This window comes from Acanthaster planci, linkage group LG02 (genome assembly GCF_054643075.1).
Source record: "Acanthaster planci isolate LZ-2023a linkage group LG02, COTS_SCS, whole genome shotgun sequence".
Classification (NCBI taxonomy): domain Eukaryota; kingdom Metazoa; phylum Echinodermata; class Asteroidea; order Valvatida; family Acanthasteridae; genus Acanthaster; species Acanthaster planci.
Window position 1 is genome coordinate 16,861,982 of NC_141778.1, and position 20,077 is coordinate 16,882,058.

Here is a 20,077-nt window from a genome sequence, read left to right on the forward strand (position 1 = left end):
CATCTTGGGGTTTGCTCGGTTCTCCCTTTGCATCGGTTATGAGTTGACGGAGAATGCATTTCCCTTCAATCGTCACGGGAGTGGCAAGGCCCATCGGATCATATGTTGAACTGGTTACTGACAGTACTCCCCGCCGTGAGAAGGGTTTGTCGTCCAAGTTGATCTGGAAAGTGAAGGTGTCACGCTCGAGTGACCAGTAGACTCCCAGAGACCGCTGTGTGGGTAGTGCGTCACGGGTGAGATCCAGGGCTCTCAAATCCTTGGCTTGTGCGTCTTGTGGGAGGGACTTCATCACATCTTTGTCATTTGAAGCAATTTTGTGAAAACGTACCTTCCTTGTGGCCAATGCATCACTGGTATGCCTGATGAGACTGACAGCTGATTGGGTGTCAGGACATGACGTAAGCCCGTCATCGACGTAGAAGTCGCGCCGGACAAAGTCCAGCACGTCCTGTCCGTGGGACTGTTGGCATTCGTTTGCGATCATCCTCAGGCCAAAGGTGGCCACTGCCGGCGATGATACATTTCCAAACAGATGCACATTCATTCGATACTGCACTATCTGTTTGGATGGGTCATTGCTCTCAAACCACAGAAAGCGTAGGAAATCTCTGTGCTCCTTGTTCACGTGGAAGTTGTGAAACATCTGTTCGATGTCGCCCATGATTGCAACTTCTCCTACCCTGAACCTCAGCAGAATCCCAAGTAGGCCATTCATCTGGTCAGGGCCCTGTAGCAGCACCTTGTTTAGGGAGACGCTGTGATTTTCTGCACTGGCACAGTGGGAAGTGTGGAAGATACCACACCTTGTCAGGCTGACAGGTGAGCTCCTTCACGGGTACCGGAGACGCGTGACTACTTGTCAACAGCTTATCGAAGTACACGACATACTCTGCTTTCATCTCTGGTTTGTGTTTGAGGGTCCTCACAAGGTTGTTGAGTCGTCTCAGGGCTTGTGGATAGTTGTTGGGGAGCTTGGTGGATGTCTCTTTGAGAGGCAGGGGAAATTCCAGATTTCCACTTGCATTAATGTGTGCGCCTTCGGACAGTATTTTGATGAAGCGCTGGTCTTCTATGGACATTGCTCTCAGGTTGTCGTCACAGGTTTCTTTGTATATGTCGGTTGTTGGTGTGGCAAAATTGGGGGGTGACAGGACATCTTTCACATTGATGTGATTCTCACAGGTGTCAGGCCGAATGACCGTGCGGTTGACAGTGGCATGAAGTCGTCCATTTTCACCGGCCATGCAGATTTGTCCGGAAACTGTCCAGCCAAGATCAGTGCGCTGAGCCCACGGTGTACCTTTCGGCCCATTCCGAGATTCTCTTATCTTGAGGGGCTCAGGACAGCTTCTGCCGATGAGAAGGATGATGTTTACATCATCTCGTATCTCTGGTAGCTTGGTCGCTATGGACTTCAGATGTGGGAATTTTGCGCAGACTTCTGGGCAGGGGATTTCTTTTTTGTCTCCAGGGATGTGTGCATTCTCGATGACTGTTGGAAGCCGCTCGGTCTTTCCTTCGGGGGACTCGACAACAATGCCGCTAGCTCGGCGTCCTTCGGTCATTATTTTACTTCCGCCGCAGGTGGAGAGCTCATAGGGGAAAGATGGACCTCGGAGTTCCAATGCTTCGAAGACTTCTGGGTCTGCTAGGCACGCGTTGGATTGATCATCCAGTACCACGTACCCGAGGATGGATCTTGAGGGACGATCCTTGTGGTACAGTTTGCACAGAACGATTTTGGAACACGATCGTGCAGAGGAGCAAGACAGGAACTTGGTGCACTTCGTATTTGTTTCCTCAATCTTCGGTTTGTCAGCTGGTGGGTCAACAGACGGCTCCCCGCCGTTCTCCTTCGGGATTGTGTGCATGAAAGTGGCATGGTTCGGACTTTGGCATTTCTTGCACTGCACTTTGGTGTTGCAGTCCTTAACCCTGTGGTTGTCACCACACTTGTAGCAGAGGCCCTTGGTTTTACAGAACTCTCTCCTTTCTTTCATGGGTTCTCGGCGAAATGCGATGCACTCAGAAATGTGGTGGCCCTGCTTGTCATGATAAAGACATCTGCTCACCGTCTGGGAAGTAGACAAAGACTTTGCTGGTGTGGAGGTGGCCATTACTCGAAGGGATGAGCTGGGACTCCGGCGGGCAGGTGCTCTTTCTGGTTTGTGGTTCAGATGGGGGGAAGGGTACAGCTCGGGGTCGTTTTGGATTCTGGCCTTTTCTTTGATGAACTTCGCTAGCATGGAGAATGGTGGGTAGGTCCCGACAGACGTCTTGTATTCCGATGCTCTTTTTCTCCACGCATTGTGTATGTAATTGGGTAGTTTTTCCAGGATTGGGTGCGTGTTGAAGGAGTAATTCAGGATCTGTAGACCGGTTAGATCATTCATCTGTGCGGCCGTATCGGCGAACAAGTCTGCCAGTTCCAGAAGTTTGCGATGCTCGTCTGGTTTGATCTTGGGGAAATCATGGAGTTTCTTTATGATTTGGGTTGTGATTTTGGTTTTATCACCAAACCTCTCCTCCAGTTCCTTTAGCGCCTCCTTGTAGGCAGTTTCAGGGTTGGCCACATAGCGATGACGGAAACGGTCGACTAGTTGTCTGACTTCTCCCTTCGTATATTTTGCCAGGAAAGCAAGTTTCTGTGTAGATGGGGTTTGGGCCTGGCTAATCATCGTCTTGAAGGAGGACAGCCACGGCTGGAACATTATAGGGTCTCCCCCATAGATGTCAGGCTCATGTGCTGGTTGTCTCTGGCGTGCAAGCGTGTCGGTTATGTCCTTTGTTAGACTGACTAGGGTGATGTCGGCGCTCTGCTTGCCTAATGGCTCCGTTGACTGTGTGGGTCCTGTTGAGAGGAGAGGGGAATTCTGAGGTGAGGGGGACTGTTCTGTTGCTGGTTTGAATTCTGGGGCTGAGGGGCGGAGTTGACATGTCTCTGTGGGGGGTATCTTGGCTTCATTGGATGAACGAAACAATGAAGCGTGGTCATTAGAGGTCTGATTGGGCGAAGTTAGCAGTGCGTTTTCTTCTTGGTCCGCCTGGGTGATGGCTTCGTAGCGAGCTCGCTCGATGGCCGCAGCTTGCTTGGCTTTCAGGATCTGTATATCTGCTTCAGCTGCTGCTTGAAGTGTCTGATGTTCCAATTCTCGCCTTGCGTGCTCTACTCGAGCCTCTGCGTCTCGTCGAACCTGTTCAAGTTCTCTGGCGGCTTGCTGGGCGACCAATTCTGATGAACGCCTGGCGATCAGTTCTTCATATGTTGCATTTTCGGCTGCAGCAGCAGCAGCGGCCAAGGCTTGGGCCTTGGCACTGCAGGAAGATGAAGACGACGCCTTGGAGGATTTCGACAGCAGGCTGTGTTCAGTGCGTCTCGATCGGCCCGAAAAGTTGGATTTCGTCTCAAGTGCAAGGGAGTATGCCCATTCCGTGGCTTGGGCAATGGAACTGCTGGCATTGTTGCTGTTCTCGAGAAATGTCGTTCTGGCTTGAAGCGCATCTTCCTTGAGTGATTCGTCTTGATCGTACAGTTTCTCCAGCTTGTTCCAACACTCGTGGTAGGCCTCTAGGGTATTTTTTGCCTCTTTGACTATGGCAAGGGCGTTATCAGCAGTAGTTGGCTCTGACGTCTGTCTGAGGGCCTGCTGGGTCATCTTCCACAGCTGGTTCAGTTCTTTCTCGGCTGCTTGGATGGAAGTGATAAGCGCCTTGTAGGTGGGGCGTCTCTCTCGTTGAGGACGACCAGGTACATCTGTATCATCTTGAACACTGGTGTCCGGTAACTCACTTTGAACGGGTAGGCTCTGATCAGACATCTTGCCTGTTCACTTGTCGGGCACAGTCAATTCACTGTACTGGTTTCCGCAATAAGCGTAGCCTCAGGGAGACGGTAGCCTGAATCTGAAACAATGAAATTCATGTCTGCTAGCTGGAGAAAAAACACCTAAAAATCACTTACTTGACTGTGGTTCTGGGAGATCAAAACATGTAGTTGACTCAGGAGAAATGTCAAAGGTGTCTTTAAATGCCAAATATCGAGGATTTACTCATCTGATCATTGAAAAATTAGGGTAGAAATGCTCTGTGCTCAAGACATTGTGAAGTGTCTGAAAAGGGTGCCAGCATGGTATTTGACCTTAAATGAACTATGGAGTTGAAGAGCGCCACCACGAGGTGGAGTTTAACAAGTAAACAAATGCACAGACAATGAACATTACAAGGACTTTATATATGCCCTGAATTGCTAATTGAAGGGTGCCTTTCCTGGACGCAACATTGTATGAGCTGTTCTGCCTTTAAAAATTAAAGTGGTTCGCAACTGCAAGTTTCTGTGTTGCTTGCTTGAGCATTGTATAAAAATCCCTCTTAACTTTCAGCGTTATTTGTTGAAATTAACCCTAAATGTTATGTAAAATTGACAGTTTACAGTTTTGAGGAGGATGAAAGGAGGTATTGTGCAAACTCTAACAATACTGCAAAAGTTGAAGACAAGTGCAGTATTGTTAAGGCAAGTGCACTATCCTCCCAATTATTCAGGGACTAAAACATGTGTTTAGCCAGTCTTAAACATCTTGAGACTAGATCAAGAAAATGGATTGTGATAATCGCTTGAGCCAACGGTGTACTAAATTTTAATGCAGGCAAAGAATGTGTTTTGTGTCAGAAATTCAAAATAAGCTGTAAATTGTGTGAATTTCTCTGATTTTATTTAACAAGTTCATTTCTTTTTTATCAAACATCCCTCGGGCATTTCCACGGTGACTCGCATTACATTTTAGTTCATTTTGAAACTTTTATAACCACACACATACTGAAATGTAGCAGTTAAAAATTCCACTTACTTTGTGTAGGTACTTACTGACACTTGGTATAAAATACACAAACAAAAAATGATTTCAACAGATAACAACGCTTTTATTGCATTGTAATTATAGCGTGACTTGCATTACTCAAAAAGGAAAGCAGTAAAATCGGCTTAGGTTTAAATCAAATTTCTCCTCAAACTATGAATTGGAGAAAACAATGAATAGTTATCAGAAACTCAAACTCTATATCACCTAAAAGGAGATGCATTTCCCAACCATTTTAAGAAAAAAACATAAATAATCGATGTGACTTACTTTACCGTGACTCATGTCACCTCAAGATTACCCTAGATTATGCACGCATTAGCTTGATTGTTTGTGTATGCATGTAGTTACCAGTGCAACAGTGCTTTCAGGTTTGCAGTTGAGAAGACAAATAGTTGCCAAGTTAACAATTATAACATTTTCATATCATGAACAATAAAAGAATTACTTTGAAGAATTGACATGTGGTGCCCCCAAAAAACCAACATACATTGTACATGTACTGGTAAATGTCATTTTGAATGAATGCCACATTACCACGTATGGTTGATCAAGCACACTTCCTAACAAGAAGTTGTAATGGCCACGATGGTTGACCGTGAATTTTTCAGCCTGTTCTGTTTAGCTTTTGTTAGGTTTGTTCCTTTGCCTTCCTCAGCTCACAACTTTTTCCGCTCATCTCATTCTGTTGCTTACGGTAGTCAATGTACATGTACTTCTCGGTAGCACAAAGCTTTTCATGTCTTTTTTGCTGTCTCTCTGCTGCTGTGAGAGCCATTTGGCAATATCTGAAATGAAAGAAACAGTTCTAGTAAATTTTTTTGACATTTTTTATGGGTAATTTTTACCAAAATGAAAGGCAATTAATAATACCTTGCTAATTATTAAAATATTTAGTGCAAACGTGTGTGTCCTTGTAATTTTATATGAAGTACATACAAATTTGAACATTTAATGCGCCGTCACTGTCACATTGATTCTTTGGATTATTTGGCACTAGTAAACATGTATAATGTTGTGGGATACAAATTATCAAAGGTGACCTTGCAGGCACTTCTGCTGGGTTGTGGAAAACAGTCAGCTCTTAAATCACTTTATGTGCGGTTTGTGAAAAAAAATGCTCCATAACCATTTTACTACAACGCCATTCAGCAATACAGGTACATGTACTTGTACTGTATGCCAAGTGCTAGTAAGTAATATTGTCAACTATACAAATTTTAGGCCTAGTACATGTACATGTATGACACTTGAAATCCAGGAAGAGAAAAATGAGGCTAAAATAGGAGAAAAATTTACCGATATATGCTACATTGTGTAATCTGGCAAATTACATGTATTGCAATAACTGTGGAGGCCATGCTTCACAGAATTGCATGCATTTCATTTGACCAAATTCTACGATGGGAGCAATTTGTGACTCTTTTTCCCCTCATTATTTACTTTCACTTTGAGCAAAGTTTTACTTGTATTTCACTTTTCACCCCTATTGATATGATTTTGTGAGAAGGTTACATTTTACATTACCTTTATTTCAGATAGATGATGACAGATGCAAATCTTTTGTTTTTCTGCCCACATGTACACATGTACATGAGGAATGTTGCAAAACTAACGGGACCCGGTGTATGGAATTATGACAATATTATCTGCTGCCCCCTATTTAAGATGCCAATAAACTTTAGAAAACAATTGCACTGATGAAAAGATAACAAGCAGTGCAACTACTGTAGTTTAAATTGTGACTCATGTTACCCTAAAATGCGGTGACTCGCATTACATTTGACTCGCGTTAGCAACTTTCAGTGCCAGATATATTATCCTAGGCAGATAACCTAGGGTTGGTGTTTTTCTAATTTGGTTTGTTGCACACTGAAGGAGGAGGTTTATAATTGACAAACTCAATACCCCTGGGAATTTGGTATACAGTTAACTTTTTGTGTATTATGTGACTTGTGTTACATCATCACCACCACTTGATTCAAAGGGTCTGTCCTGAAAAACTAGAATAGAAAGGGACTATTTGTCATAAAATGTAATGAGAAAATGCTCTCATGAAACTATATCCAAATTTCAACTCAGCATACAAATTGAAATGGGATTGTTGGAATGAGGAATGTGTAATATCTTTTTTGATGTGTCAAAACCAAATAATTGCTGACATAATGTTTAATAGGTGAATTTTCAAGTTAAAAAGCCAGCAAAGATTAGTCATGGACTTTTTTCCATAGCTGTGGTCAATTACTCTTGACTAAATTAAAAAACTCAGTGAAAAAAATTTGAGTCCATTTTCCCTTTTCACATGGATATGCCCCCTCAATCCTATTTCTAAATCAAACTTTTTTGGTCAACTTCCAAATTTCTTGTTACAGAAAGCTTCATCACTGATGATGCATGTATATTATTCCACTGCATCTGATAACAAGCCTGTTATGAGTAATAATAAGGGAATAAATATGTGTCTGAAATGTACATTGAAGACCAGCTTAGGAGACTGGATGTGACAGATGTGGGGCTTGGGCATTATCAGTGTTTATTCTCCTGAGCCGGTCTTAAATGTTAGGTTACGACCGGCCAAGCACATAATATTTATTCCTATTCATAAATATTGTCTTGAGTCAAAAGAAGTCAATATAAGATAGATATCTAGTGATTTTGTTCTAGAATTTAACTTTTATTTTCCCGAACACCCCCGTCCATTTTATGGTGTATTCGTTGTGTAAATTGTCCAGAAGAATCTCCATGTATGGACTTGCTGGGTGCGTGGCGCATTCTGCATGCTGCATCGCACGCAGACTCTTGACCTATAGGGATGGAGTAAACTCTTGTATCCAGGTGCTTAGAGTGCTTAGAATGTTTTTTACGCAGCGGGCAATATCACGTCTCAGTGGACATTATCAAATGTTAATTCACGGTCAAGTTGTACATTGTTGAGTAGGAAATCTGTCTGAGGAATATGAATACACAATAGCCAAAGTTAATATGTATTTTAATTCTCATGAATTTTTTTTGCTTTGGCAGGTCTGGTATTACTGTGATTGGTTTGGATTCAAATCCCCTGTTACCAGCACCTGTGCTCCTCCAACGTGAAAGCAACCTATGGACTCTTGTCACTTCCAATGATACTTACATGTACATTGAGGCCAATGCAGCCGTCTGTAGCGCAAAGAAAGGTAAACTAATAAGAACAGAACTGCTGCAGTAGAAGACTTATCATTTGCCTGGATCTTCATCATATGTGAAGGCTGATTAATGTACATCAGAGTCAAACTGAGAAACTCTTTGTACCAATGGTTGTCGCGCAGAAATTACATTTGCTCCATTTATTATCCAGGAGCAAACTTGAAATTGGTTTATAAAGAAAGCGTTAATCACTATCAATGTTTGTCTTGTAACAAGAAGCACGTAATGCAGCAGAATGCATAGGGAGAGGTGAAAGTGGTGAAATCAATTCTCTCATTTGGATTGATTCCTAAAGGTTCCAGTTATTGTCCAGTTATTGCTAAACTTTTTGTAGTTTTTATGAGCAGTTGAAAAGGGTCTGCTCTTTTTGATGTCAAAGTCATGTTTTTCCTTCAAGTATCTGTTACAACTAGAATTTGCCATTTCGTACAAAAGTAAAAAGAATAATTCCAAAATTGTTAAAAGTCCCATGCATCTTTCAGAACACCAGATAACGTACAGTACACTTACTCCTAAGTACTAAACAAAAGTACAATCCTATACAAAAATTAAAGGGGCAAATGTCAATTTGAACGAATTTGAGGTGAAATTGAAAATCGACCTAATGGTGATATTTCTGCAAAGTTTGGTCACCCATACAGGTCTTACGCGAAATGAGAGTGGTCTATACTTGCGGAGTATAAAGTACATGCACATAGTGTCCCTAAAATTGTGCCAACAAGTACCCTCTGTTTTAAACATGAAACATCAAACAGTAACATTTATACCTAACACACTGTTTCAGAGAGCATGTTTTTAATGGGTTCATTTTATATTGTCAATCCCAGAGGCCTGTGTCTTATCCTTAGTAGATACCTAAGTAACCATTTTCTCCACCAAAAAAAAGTTACTCTTCTGCACGTATCAAAGTGTGTGGCACTGTCCCACCCTGGAGATGAAATTGTAAAGGTGAAATGCACATTTTGTTATTTCAGTGAGGTCTAGGGATCAGACTTGAAAGTGGCGCAACTTCAGTTTTGGCTGCATTTGGTTAGTAGGCGTATCTCTGGATTGACCAAAGCAAATAAGATGAAATAAAAATATAAAGCCAAGAGTACCCTGTTTTAAAACCAGAATAATTACAAATACTGTCCGTTAACATTTTATGTTTGAAAGTGACAGTATTTGCTGGCCCATTGGGGGTTGGTCACACTGCCTTTTCCTGACATTTTCCAGTTAACAGATACGTAAACAATAATGCATGTCTCTTAGCATACATGGCCAGTAGACTTAATGAGATGGAGCTGTTGAAATGCCGACAGTTGTAATGTCAGACCACCACAATTATTGAGTCTGATAAGCATCAACAGGATGAACCCTACCTTTTAAGCCCCTTGACGCCGGGTATCAAGCCATTTTCCTTGTTAAGAGTAACCCTAAAATGAACATGTAACTCTTCAACTCACTGGTGTTAAATGACAACTAAGGATAGGCCTACATGTGTGTATAGAGGACACTACACCTTGTTAACTAGAAGCTTAATATCTATCATCCCCACCATTTCCCAAAGCATATATAAAGTGTGATATCGTCAGTATGCAATCCTTTTGTAATGGTCGGATACAGAATTCTTCTTAATTTTTCAGCTTATTATTCAATTACGTTGCAGTTTTAAGCGCTTACTATGATGCCCTTCTCTATTTCCCAATGGACATGTTGAGTTACCCAGATGCAACCGGGGACAGACAGGCAAGTTTGACTTCTTCCACAGTTTACAATGGAAGAATTTTCATTGGGACACAAATGACAGAAGGCTTATAAGTTATGGACTGAAGCTGATGCATTTTGATTGTTTATAATATTTGGCCTTTTTGACAAAAAGTAGTGATGAAGTATTCTTTGTTTCAATATCTGAATAGAAAACCTGTAGTAATTGTTTCTCATTGTATTTTTTCAGTTGGCAAACACATTCATCTTTGTTGGACCCATTATTCATTAGACCCAATCTGACGAACTAAGTACTACTAGGTACTAACTAGCCATATTTCTGCTTCACAGTTCCATAAAATGGACCCTGTTTTATGCTGACATGCCAGGTATTTGCACTAAAAGGCTTCGTATATTCTTTAATTGGACCTTCTGTTCCTCAATTTTCTTGAATGTACAGACCTTTGATGTTGCTTCATTCCAGTTGATGGGCACAGTTCCAAGTGTTGTCAAGTTTCAACAAACCAGCAAGGGTGGTGGTTTATTCATAAATGACTTTCAGATGCAATTCTTGAATTTAGATGGTATGTCATTGGGTTATTGACTTCCTTAGATGACAGACAGTCTAAGCAGTCTTTTAATGGAATTTGATCAGCTTTGGTGATGGATCTTAAGAATGTCGAGGAGTTTGCAATTTTTCTTTGTTGTCTGTTTTGTTGGGGTTTTTACTCTTAAAGAAAATTGTTTAAAGAAAATCGTGGGTTGCAAACAAAAGTTCAAATTACTTAAAAGGTATGCTAGAATTATGGTAAGTCAAAACTACTCTACTAGCCAAGGAGGCATTTAATGTTTGCTAAGATATGCACATGGGTGTGGTACAAGGCTTTCAACTGTTATTCTTGGATTAGCTTTTCTCACAATTTTTATGGTCGAAAGCACAGATGTAGAAGGTATTCTAGTCTCTGATACTTGGGTTCATCCTGATTTGTTGCCACCTCATAATGTCTTCAGGTTTTTGCTGTCAGAACATCAAACAAAAATGTATGTTGGTTGAAGTATTTTGATACAATCCCAACATTATAAGCTTCTCGTCAGAGATGCAATTTAAGTGGAATACTGCCCCCCCCACCCCAATCTGGGATTCACATTTGGGAGGAATAAGGGTCGTTGGTCACATCGGACACCCAAGCACTGAAACTAAATTGCAGTATTGTGAAGTTATTAGCAGGCTTGAAGATCCCAGATAAAGACGGTTTGATTTTGATATTGTCCTCCTGATGAATAACTTTTCCAAACTCCCAACCTGTATTCTTAATCATGCAGTGAATAGTGCAAGTGCATTCGATATTTTGGCTGAACTGCAAAATTTGCTTCGGCTTGTGGAAAAGGATCTAATAAACCTTTTGAAAATAAAAATTCCTTAAAATAGAGTCATGACCACAAAAAATACTCTGAAAGTGAACCTGACAGAGAAAACCGGTCGGGCAGATAGTCTAACTTGCAGACCTAGTTGAATTAAGGTACATAATCTGGCTGTCAATGGAATAGCAGAGTTGCTGACTCGAGTCATGTGACTTGGACTCAAGTCGGACTCAAGTGGCTATTTTTGTGACTTGTGACTTGACTTGTAAATACCAGCTTTGACTTGTGACTTGACTTGGACTCGCAAAATATCAGACACTACTCGACCTGCCGCAAGTATTTTATAACTTGTCACTTCGTAAATTGATGCATGGTTCTTTTTGCTGATTACACCTGGACAAAATTATGTGCAGCTTGACTTGTACTTGGACAAAGAGACTTGTGACTTGACTTGCCCTGTGATCAAATTTCTTATGACATGACTTGTGACTGGACCTAATAACTCATGACTTGACTTGGACTTGCAAAAAATGACTTGCTGCCACCTCTGTGGAAGAGTCTTAATAGTACCCGAGTCTGTCCACTGATATACATTCTATTTGTATGTTGCATTTGGTAGCAGTTTAACACAAGTGTAATGCTACATCTGATTACCAATTCTGTCTGGTTCTTTCTGTACATAGGAAACATGTGTCTGTCTAACCTTGCCGAGTGCCAGAATAGTGGTTTTGCCATGTCTTTCTGGGTGACGCTTCTTCCACATAACCCAGCTTCCTATTGGATTGTCGCTTCTAGTAAGTTGCCAAACTTATTGTTTTTATGTATAGCTGACTGTATTTATGAATGTGCTTGAAAAATTTGAAACATGTGTTGTTGCTTGTGTTTCCATGGTTTTGTTTCTGATCTCATGAAAAGTAAACACTTGTATTGTGTTGTGGTGTGGTGCTGTGCCGTGCAGTGCAGGGATGTGGTTTGGTTTGGTTTGGTCATGTTGGTTGGGTTTGGTTTGGTTGTCGGTCATTTGCAGCCAGCTACTCTTTTTATTAAAAATATCCTGTTGTTTTTTACTCAGATAGAATTTCTTTCAAATCTCTTATGTACACAGAGATATTTTTATTTAACCCACCCCCTTTTTTTCCTTTCATGTGACAAATCGGCAGTTGGCATTTCATTTGTGCTTTAGGAAAGTGTGGCACATAGATATCTATACGTATTTCAGTGCATCCCCATTGATTTGCAACGGATTGAAGACTAAACCTATATAGCTAATGGATTCGATGCAGCTTTTATAAGCATCAAGGAGATTTATTAATCTAACAGTTTGTCCAAGACAGCTTAGGCATACTGCACAAAATAGTTAGCAATTTTCGAGGGTAAATGTACTAAATCTTTCTTCACATTGCCTATGTACTAATCTGACGACCATAATTAGAAGCCATCAGGGCCATTCTTTTTGCATGCAGGTGGTATGCGTGCTTTACATTTCCCCCAACCAATAGGGTGCCAGTGTGACTTGTCGAACATTTCCATATGTGAGTGTGATGGCCCTGCATGAATGGCATCTTCTTGGGTGAATCTATAGCTGTTATTAAAAGGATTTATCTTAAAATGAGTCCAATATGTTGTTCTTATGTGCGCGTACATGTACTTGTACTTCAGTGATTGCGAAATTTATTGCAAGTATGCCTGTAAGGAAACTTGCAGGCTTGCACATGAGCTTATTTGCAAGCTCTCATGCGAGGTCAAGCATTTGCTAGCTTACAAGCCATGCCAACTGGCTGAAAGCTCACTGTATGGCAAGCACGCTGTGCACTAGTCAATGCAAGCTTGCATTTATTTAGCATTCAGTTTACAAGCCATTGCCATGGGGAAAATGCAGAATTTCTTTCTTTAACTCCTAAAATTTTTCTCCTTTGAAAACATAAAATGTTCCTCATCTAACCATTGTTCCAGTCTTTTTTCCAAAAACATAAATGTACACTCCCTAGGTCTTAACCAATTCCATTATTAGCCATTGAAACAGATCATGCCTCATTGCCGTAGCAATGTCAGGAACTTTTTTTACAGATTCTTATTTTCGTTACATACTCAGTCTTAATTCTAATGATTTCATTGCATTTTGGTTTATTGTCTCTGTCTTTTGCAGGAGATGTACATGTTACAGTTGAAAATGATTATTCCTTGAGGTGAGTCACACTCACGCGTGAAACCATGAGCGTTCTGCAGACCATTTATTTGTGTACAACCCTTTCATACCTATATATGCAGTATGTACCCATGAACAAACAAGGCCCACACAATGCAGGTTCCGTGAACCTTGTGTGGACTAAAAGCCAGGTTCAAACAATGTAATGCCTTTTCTGAAAACAGATTTAGAGATATTTTTACCTTAGAGCTATTTGTCACAGAACAAAGAGAATCAGTCAATGATGTCATAAAAACTTTTGCACAAAATGTGCTCAAACACAGATGAAGAAAAAGGAGTGGTTTCACTGAATTTCTTAACGACATGCAAAGGAAGGAATGTCCACACAAAGTAGGTAGCATTCATGCACACACTTGTTTCACCTACGTGAGCACATTTCTTCATTCTCCTGTTACGAAAAGGGAAAATCTCCTTTATGATCTCATTTCAGCTGAGTGAAATTGTCACTCTCCATGGAGACCAGTTTACTCCCCAACAATCTGTTAAAGTTTTGCACAAGAGTGAAATTTTAACACTGCATACTGTCTGACTGTACTGCCTAATTTTGCTATCCAAGGGTACTATCTGTTATCTATCTGAGGGTACTTTTAACCATCTAAGAGTCAATGGAACGATTTCTTTATAGTAGAGGAGAGAGTGAACGGAGGAATTAAAGAATAACTTACAACGGTCAACACCTTGCACAGTAAATAACTAGCAAGTCATCACCTGGATGTCTGCATAACTGGCAGTTTATCACACTCATGAACGTGAAGATAATCAAAGGGACCATTTATGATAATCACATTTAGATTTAGAGGGTGGAAAGTGCTCAGAAAGGTAGCATTGCAAAGGGTGCCACCTCGCAGCAAAGTGTTGATATTCTGTAAATGTATATATTTTGAATGCAACATGGGGCACATCAATGATCAAAAGTTAAAAGAAAATCTATGGCCAGATAAGAATAAGAATGGTTAGAGCCTCAGTTTCCGTTTTGTAAATGTGTCACGAAGTCTACTGTGTTCACTTTACCTGAATCACCAACTTGTGCATTATTTTCCTAATGCCAGTCAGCCATTCGCTAAAACTTGATCAACTGCAGTGCACCCTCCTCTGCCACAATGCAACGTGTCCTTTTCCACCATGATCGTCCCAACAGAAAATAATTAACAATGAACAATGAAGATAAATAAAGGGCCTAGCTTGAAGATGATCTGTGCATTGAAGTTGGGGACGACTTGGCTTGTCTTGACTTGGCAAGTATGTAGCTGTAGAGCTTGCAGTAGAAAGGCTTTCAGCAAAAGAGCTTGTGAATGGATGACGAAGATGTGTTGGGCTAAGTGCAGATGATGTTCAGGGTTAATTTCAAATGCACAGTTTCTCCTTCCCCTCGACTAAGTCAGGTTTTGGAATGAAATTCATGTGGCTTTGGTCCAGGCCACCCACTGTCTTGAGCAATATATGCATGGGTAGCTCAATAGGCTTATTCTGGTGATGTGTTTGCCTAGAGCAGGACAGGGATGAATTTGTAAGTATGGCAGGTTCGATGGAAGGAGAAATAACAGAGAGACAACAGAACAGTCTCTGTTCAGTCCAGTCCAGTAGCCAAATGAAATACTAAATATACTATGTATATGCTAAGTAAGTGGACTATCAAAAGTGACCGTCCCTTTAAAACACTGCGTACACTGTGTGTAGAATTGTCAGGGTTACCAGTGCTGGTCAATGCCCTTGTCCACCTGGGTATTTGTGGGTGAGTGTGTAAACGCCTTCAATCATGGACTTATAACAATAGGGGACAATGGGGTCCACGGTTGCCAAAGAGTCCACTGTTGGAAAACGTGTAAATTTAGACTAGTCGCCAGAAGTCTTTTACTTGATAACGGTAAACTCAAATCAACGGAAGCTCATACAGCAATTTCAATTCATTCATCAGCGTTCAGGGAGCATGAAGTCAGTGTTTGGACAAATCATGGAACGTATTGCAAAAGAAATGTTTATATGGGGAAATAACAGAATCTTAAACAGATATCAACATGGATAGAATTTCTAAAGTAAACTTTGGCTTACGTTAAGATGTGCACAAATTCTTTACTTTTTGAAAACATTCTCAGTCAAAATTATAATGACTGCAATTAAGAAACGCAATATGATATTGACCTATGACGACTTGGTCTAAACTTTGAGGTAATCTAAGCATCAAAGTAAGAAAAAAGTATCATCAAACTCATCTAGAGTAGGACAGGGACGAATTTGTAAATATGGCAGGTTTGATGGAAATCACAGAGAGACAACAGAACAGTCACAAATTTGATTGAAATGAGGGATGTGGACACAGGAGTCATCTTCGTATGTTCACCACAAACTTGGTGACCACCAAGTAGATCAAACCGTTGTAGCAGATTAGTCTTGCACTCCAGTCACGAGGACATGTTCTCCACATAGTAGTAATCCTTGATCCACAGTCACATCTCAGCTGATTTTCCAAACAATAACCACTTTCCCATTAGTGGAAATCAGGGGTCATGTTGGCTTGTATTGCCCAAGCAATCATCCCCTTCCTCCGCCCACAAAGACTTTAACAAATTTAAGTCGGTAGAGATCCCGCCGAACTTGCCCACAGAGGCTCTAGACCTCTGCTTCCAACTACTTTCTCAGCACTTCCATCTTGCTCTTTGGAAGTTAGTGACATTAAGGCTACAGCTGTGTCTCATCGTGGTAAGCTGTCGCTAGGCTATTTCAAGTGAGAACTTATAATAATGGAAGGTATATTCCAGTCATTTTTATGCGTTTGGGCTATCTTACTCGAACACCCTACTTCCCACTGAATGATTTCACTTGTCTCCCAACCAGAACCTCAACTTTTGATGCAACAGTGCTACACACTGCCATCCCTGCACGATTCCCCAACCTGACTGACCAGGCTGGCATACATATAGCTGTGCCCATTAGACAAAGTCCAGCAGCTGCGGCATAGTTGCATGGTCCGACATGCTTGATGAGGTGGTCGGCTTCGGCTGTGAAGTTAATATGCCTCCTGATGATAAAGAAATTCTGTAGGCGGGCCCATACCAGATTCAAAGGAAATACTTGGTTACATCGAGCTGAACAATCAGCTTCTCCCCTCTATTCATTAGATGTTGACAACAATTGTCCTCCAAGATATAGTCTGTTCGCTTCACTAGAGTGTGATGCAGGCTTTCAACTTGCCATCTGCTGCTGGCCTTGTCAACATTACTGAACATCATTCCACTAAAAGTTGTATAGCCTCACAACAGACCAAGTCTTCAGTCTTCACATCTCCTACTCCAGGAAACCAGCGCTGAGAGCATAGAATAATTGGCCAAGGCCAAAATTTTCTGTATCTCATACGACTATCTCCGACTACTGGCTTAGTCCACCATATCTAGATGAAGAATGTGGGGTCTTCTTTGAACAGATCACCCACATCTCACTTTTGACAACTAATAATTCAGGTTCCATCTGCCTAGACGTGTTGAAATAACATGAGTTTTGTTTATGTCAAGTCCTGCCTACATATAGCCTTCCACTCCTTGGGAAAGATATATGTTTGCTGATCAATTCACAGAGCTCCTCGGGACAGGAGTCTTACACATCAGACATGCACCCCTCCCCCCACGACCTATAGTTTTAAATTGCCATTTTATGCGGGACCCTGCACACACTTTTTGACCTCAGACTCATGGGAACTTTAATCAACCCCTCATTTCACCAGATGCTTCAAAATCAACTGTATCCAATGTGGATATACTCAGTTCTGCAGTAAGACATATGCCTCCTGCTTTGGAAGTTGGTGTCAATGACCTTAATGGCTCTTCACCGACCTTGCCTCTGAACCTGTTTGTGCTCTACCGAAACATTTCAGTCACAATCAGTGATAACGCTGCATGGATGGCTGTTGTGGCAATTAGGTCCACTGCCTCAAGGTCTGAGGCACCTCCTACCTAACCCTTGTAGCCCTGTCCAACTCCAATCCTGAACAACAAACATCAAGTCCTTGGAATAGGACCTTCCCATTCCTACAGAAACAATGTCATTATTCTCTTTGGACACTCCAGACATTGACTTCCAATCTACTTTCTTCCAGACCCTGAAGAAAGATTCAGGCAAATAGTGTCAAATTCATCTATTTGCAACAACAAATTCATTCACCCTCAGTGTTTCAAGATAGAGATGTTTCAAACAATCATGCAGTCAGTTCTACAACATGCATGGGCATCATTGATAAATCTCCATGATACCTATCTCCATATTCAAATTCACCTTTACATGAGGTATTTGTGGTACTTCCACATGACAATCTTTTGAAGTTCTACGTCTTCCCCTTTGACCTCTCAACATTACCAAGGGTCTTCACTCACATAGAGTGGCTGCAGCATATCTAGATTGGAGATGCCATGATCCTCTAATATCTGGACAACTAGGACTTAAATTAAATTCCAAGAAATTTACTCCAATTGGCCTAACTCAATGACCTGTCTTCCTGGGAACCACCTCGATATCAGATGAACTCCAGCATGTACGTACCAACCTTGGACAGTGCTTACATGTATATCTCATCAATCAATAGTGGATCTCACTTCATTATGTCTCGTTGGGCTTTAATGGCCAGCCTTGTAAATCTTGTCCCACATAGTGTTTCTTGCATGATGACACCACTACGTCAACATCTACAACATATATTCCCAAATGAAGTCCAATCATTATGCTTGTGATCATACCATTAATGGCTATACTCTATTTACATATATATTGCTGGACAGATGACCTCAACATCGTCAACAGTAACCTTTACTTTCCATGATCACCGCAAAGATGATGATCGCCACAATTTGCGTTGTTGTTGCGCTGGGAGCATTGATCATGATGTCCTCTCAGCTTGTGTAGGACTGATTGAGTCTTCGCGTTCCGGGCCCTCAGATCAGTGCAGTGGATCTTCATGCGGTATTCAATACCCTCCATCACTTCTAGTCTCCACTCTAGGTCAAGTCCACCCAGTCAGATGCTGTGACAGTGATGGCTTATACTGTATATCATGCATCTTTTCAGCTGGACTATAGCCAATGCAGTGGACCAGGCCAAATTTGAGCTCAGGCCCCCAGAGGTGGAAGGCGAGGAAAGAAATGTCCACTATGCCAACCTGACTCACCCCCCTATATTACTTAAGTTTCCATATACGATATATTTCCATATACCCTCTGGTCAGGTTAATTTATATTAAATTTCTGGATCAGGATTTGCTATCACATTAGTAGGATTTTTCATGTGATCCTCAGATTTGTGTGTCCTCGCCAACCCTTCTCTGGTAAACTGTGCTACTCTGCATCATATCAGTAGGTGACTGGCAGCCATTTTACTGTGCCAAATACGAAGGCAATGATCAGCTCACTTGCCATTTTAACTATTGATGCCATGAACAAATAAAGATGGTTGGCAATAGCAAGCAAGCCTTCCTATTATCGTTGTATTCGGCACAGTGCCATGTTCACCAGTGGCTTCAATGACCTCTGTGTGCCAATTAAGGACATTATGGGTCTAGATTTTCTTGTATTACTTCCATGCCCTCATTCAATTGTTAGAGATGGCAAAACACTGTATATATGCTTGACGTGAAATAAGACAATTTACCAAGACTGAGCTGCAGGTGTGTTAAAGTGGACTTATGATGCAAGATATGGGGTGGAGAGAATCCCCCCCCCCCTTTGTGTTGGTCATTGTCTGATCTGAATCTCAGGAATTCTTTACAGACTTCTGGGGGGATGTGTTAGGTAACAATAGTCTAGAGTGTGTATAGGGATTGGACATGGGGGGTACCCATCAGCCCCATATCGTGCATGGTATCTGGACTTACGTACAATCTATGGAAGTATACCACAGATTTAGAGCCATATTCTTAGATGCTATTTGCTGTGGCCTACAAAATTTGAGATAAAGCCAAATACAACAAATACTAACTTGTTCAAGTTATTTGAATGATGTCTGTATATCGGATCTTCTGACTCCAATTTCATATTTTGCAAAAATTCAGGGGGCTGCCTTAAAGCAAATTTAATTGTTACAACAGGCAATGTTCAGCGGTCAAGTTCTGCTCCCAGAGTGTTTGTAGGAAACAAATTGGCAGATGCCTGCTGGCAGTGAATCAGGCATGTTAAGCAGTTTTGCCCATCATGTCAGGTATCTCAGTGCATGCAGGCTGCCAGATTGTGTTTGCATGTTGTCTGGATGAACAGTGTACACACTGGAAACAGCCAGATCCCCTACTGAGATTTTTTACTACTAAGTTATGCTTTTAATTATGCTTGCTTCCATCTCTCGTGAATTTGAATACATTTTTAATACAGTCTTTTCTTTTCCACAGATGTGACATCGTCAATGGGAGCCATCTTTGGCAAGCAAATTTAGAAGCTGGTCCTTCATTAATAAATAAGGAACTTCTTGTCTACATAAACTGGGAACCAAATACTGTAAAAGGTTGGTCATAGTCTCTGGCAACTTCTCACCAAACAATATAACTTGCACATTTTGAATAGAATTAATGAGTGACTGTTTGTGGCTGCATACGATTTTTATGCCTCACCAATGTGAAGGAATATACTGTTTCAGCTTTTTCCTTCCTTGGGTGGGGGGTGGTCTGTGGGTGTGGTGTATATCATGGTGTCCAGAATATTCCTGTCAGTGCGATAACTTGATAATTACTGTAGGTATAAGTTTCAGATTTGGTTTAGAGATTGCTCATGGGTGATCCTAAGAAGCTTATTGAATTTGGGTCCAAGAAACAAAGGTC

The 20,077-nt window shown here is 41.3% G+C and overlaps 1 protein-coding gene across 4 annotated transcripts in view; it reads left to right on the forward strand.

The window, feature by feature from the left end:
* The window catches only part of LOC110984415 (adhesion G protein-coupled receptor L4-like), a 52,327-nt gene that overhangs the window by 11,524 nt on the left and 20,726 nt on the right, over positions 1-20,077 (forward strand). For all 4 annotated transcript variants that reach the window (XM_022244615.2, XM_087132676.1, XM_087132677.1 and 1 more), the window contains 6 exons: positions 7,878-8,029; positions 9,688-9,767; positions 10,186-10,309; positions 11,771-11,881; positions 13,234-13,273; positions 19,652-19,764. In XM_022244615.2, coding sequence (XP_022100307.2) covers positions 7,878-8,029; positions 9,688-9,767; positions 10,186-10,309; positions 11,771-11,881; positions 13,234-13,273; positions 19,652-19,764 — 620 coding nt within the window. The remainder of the gene's footprint in view (positions 1-7,877; positions 8,030-9,687; positions 9,768-10,185; positions 10,310-11,770; positions 11,882-13,233; positions 13,274-19,651; positions 19,765-20,077) is intronic.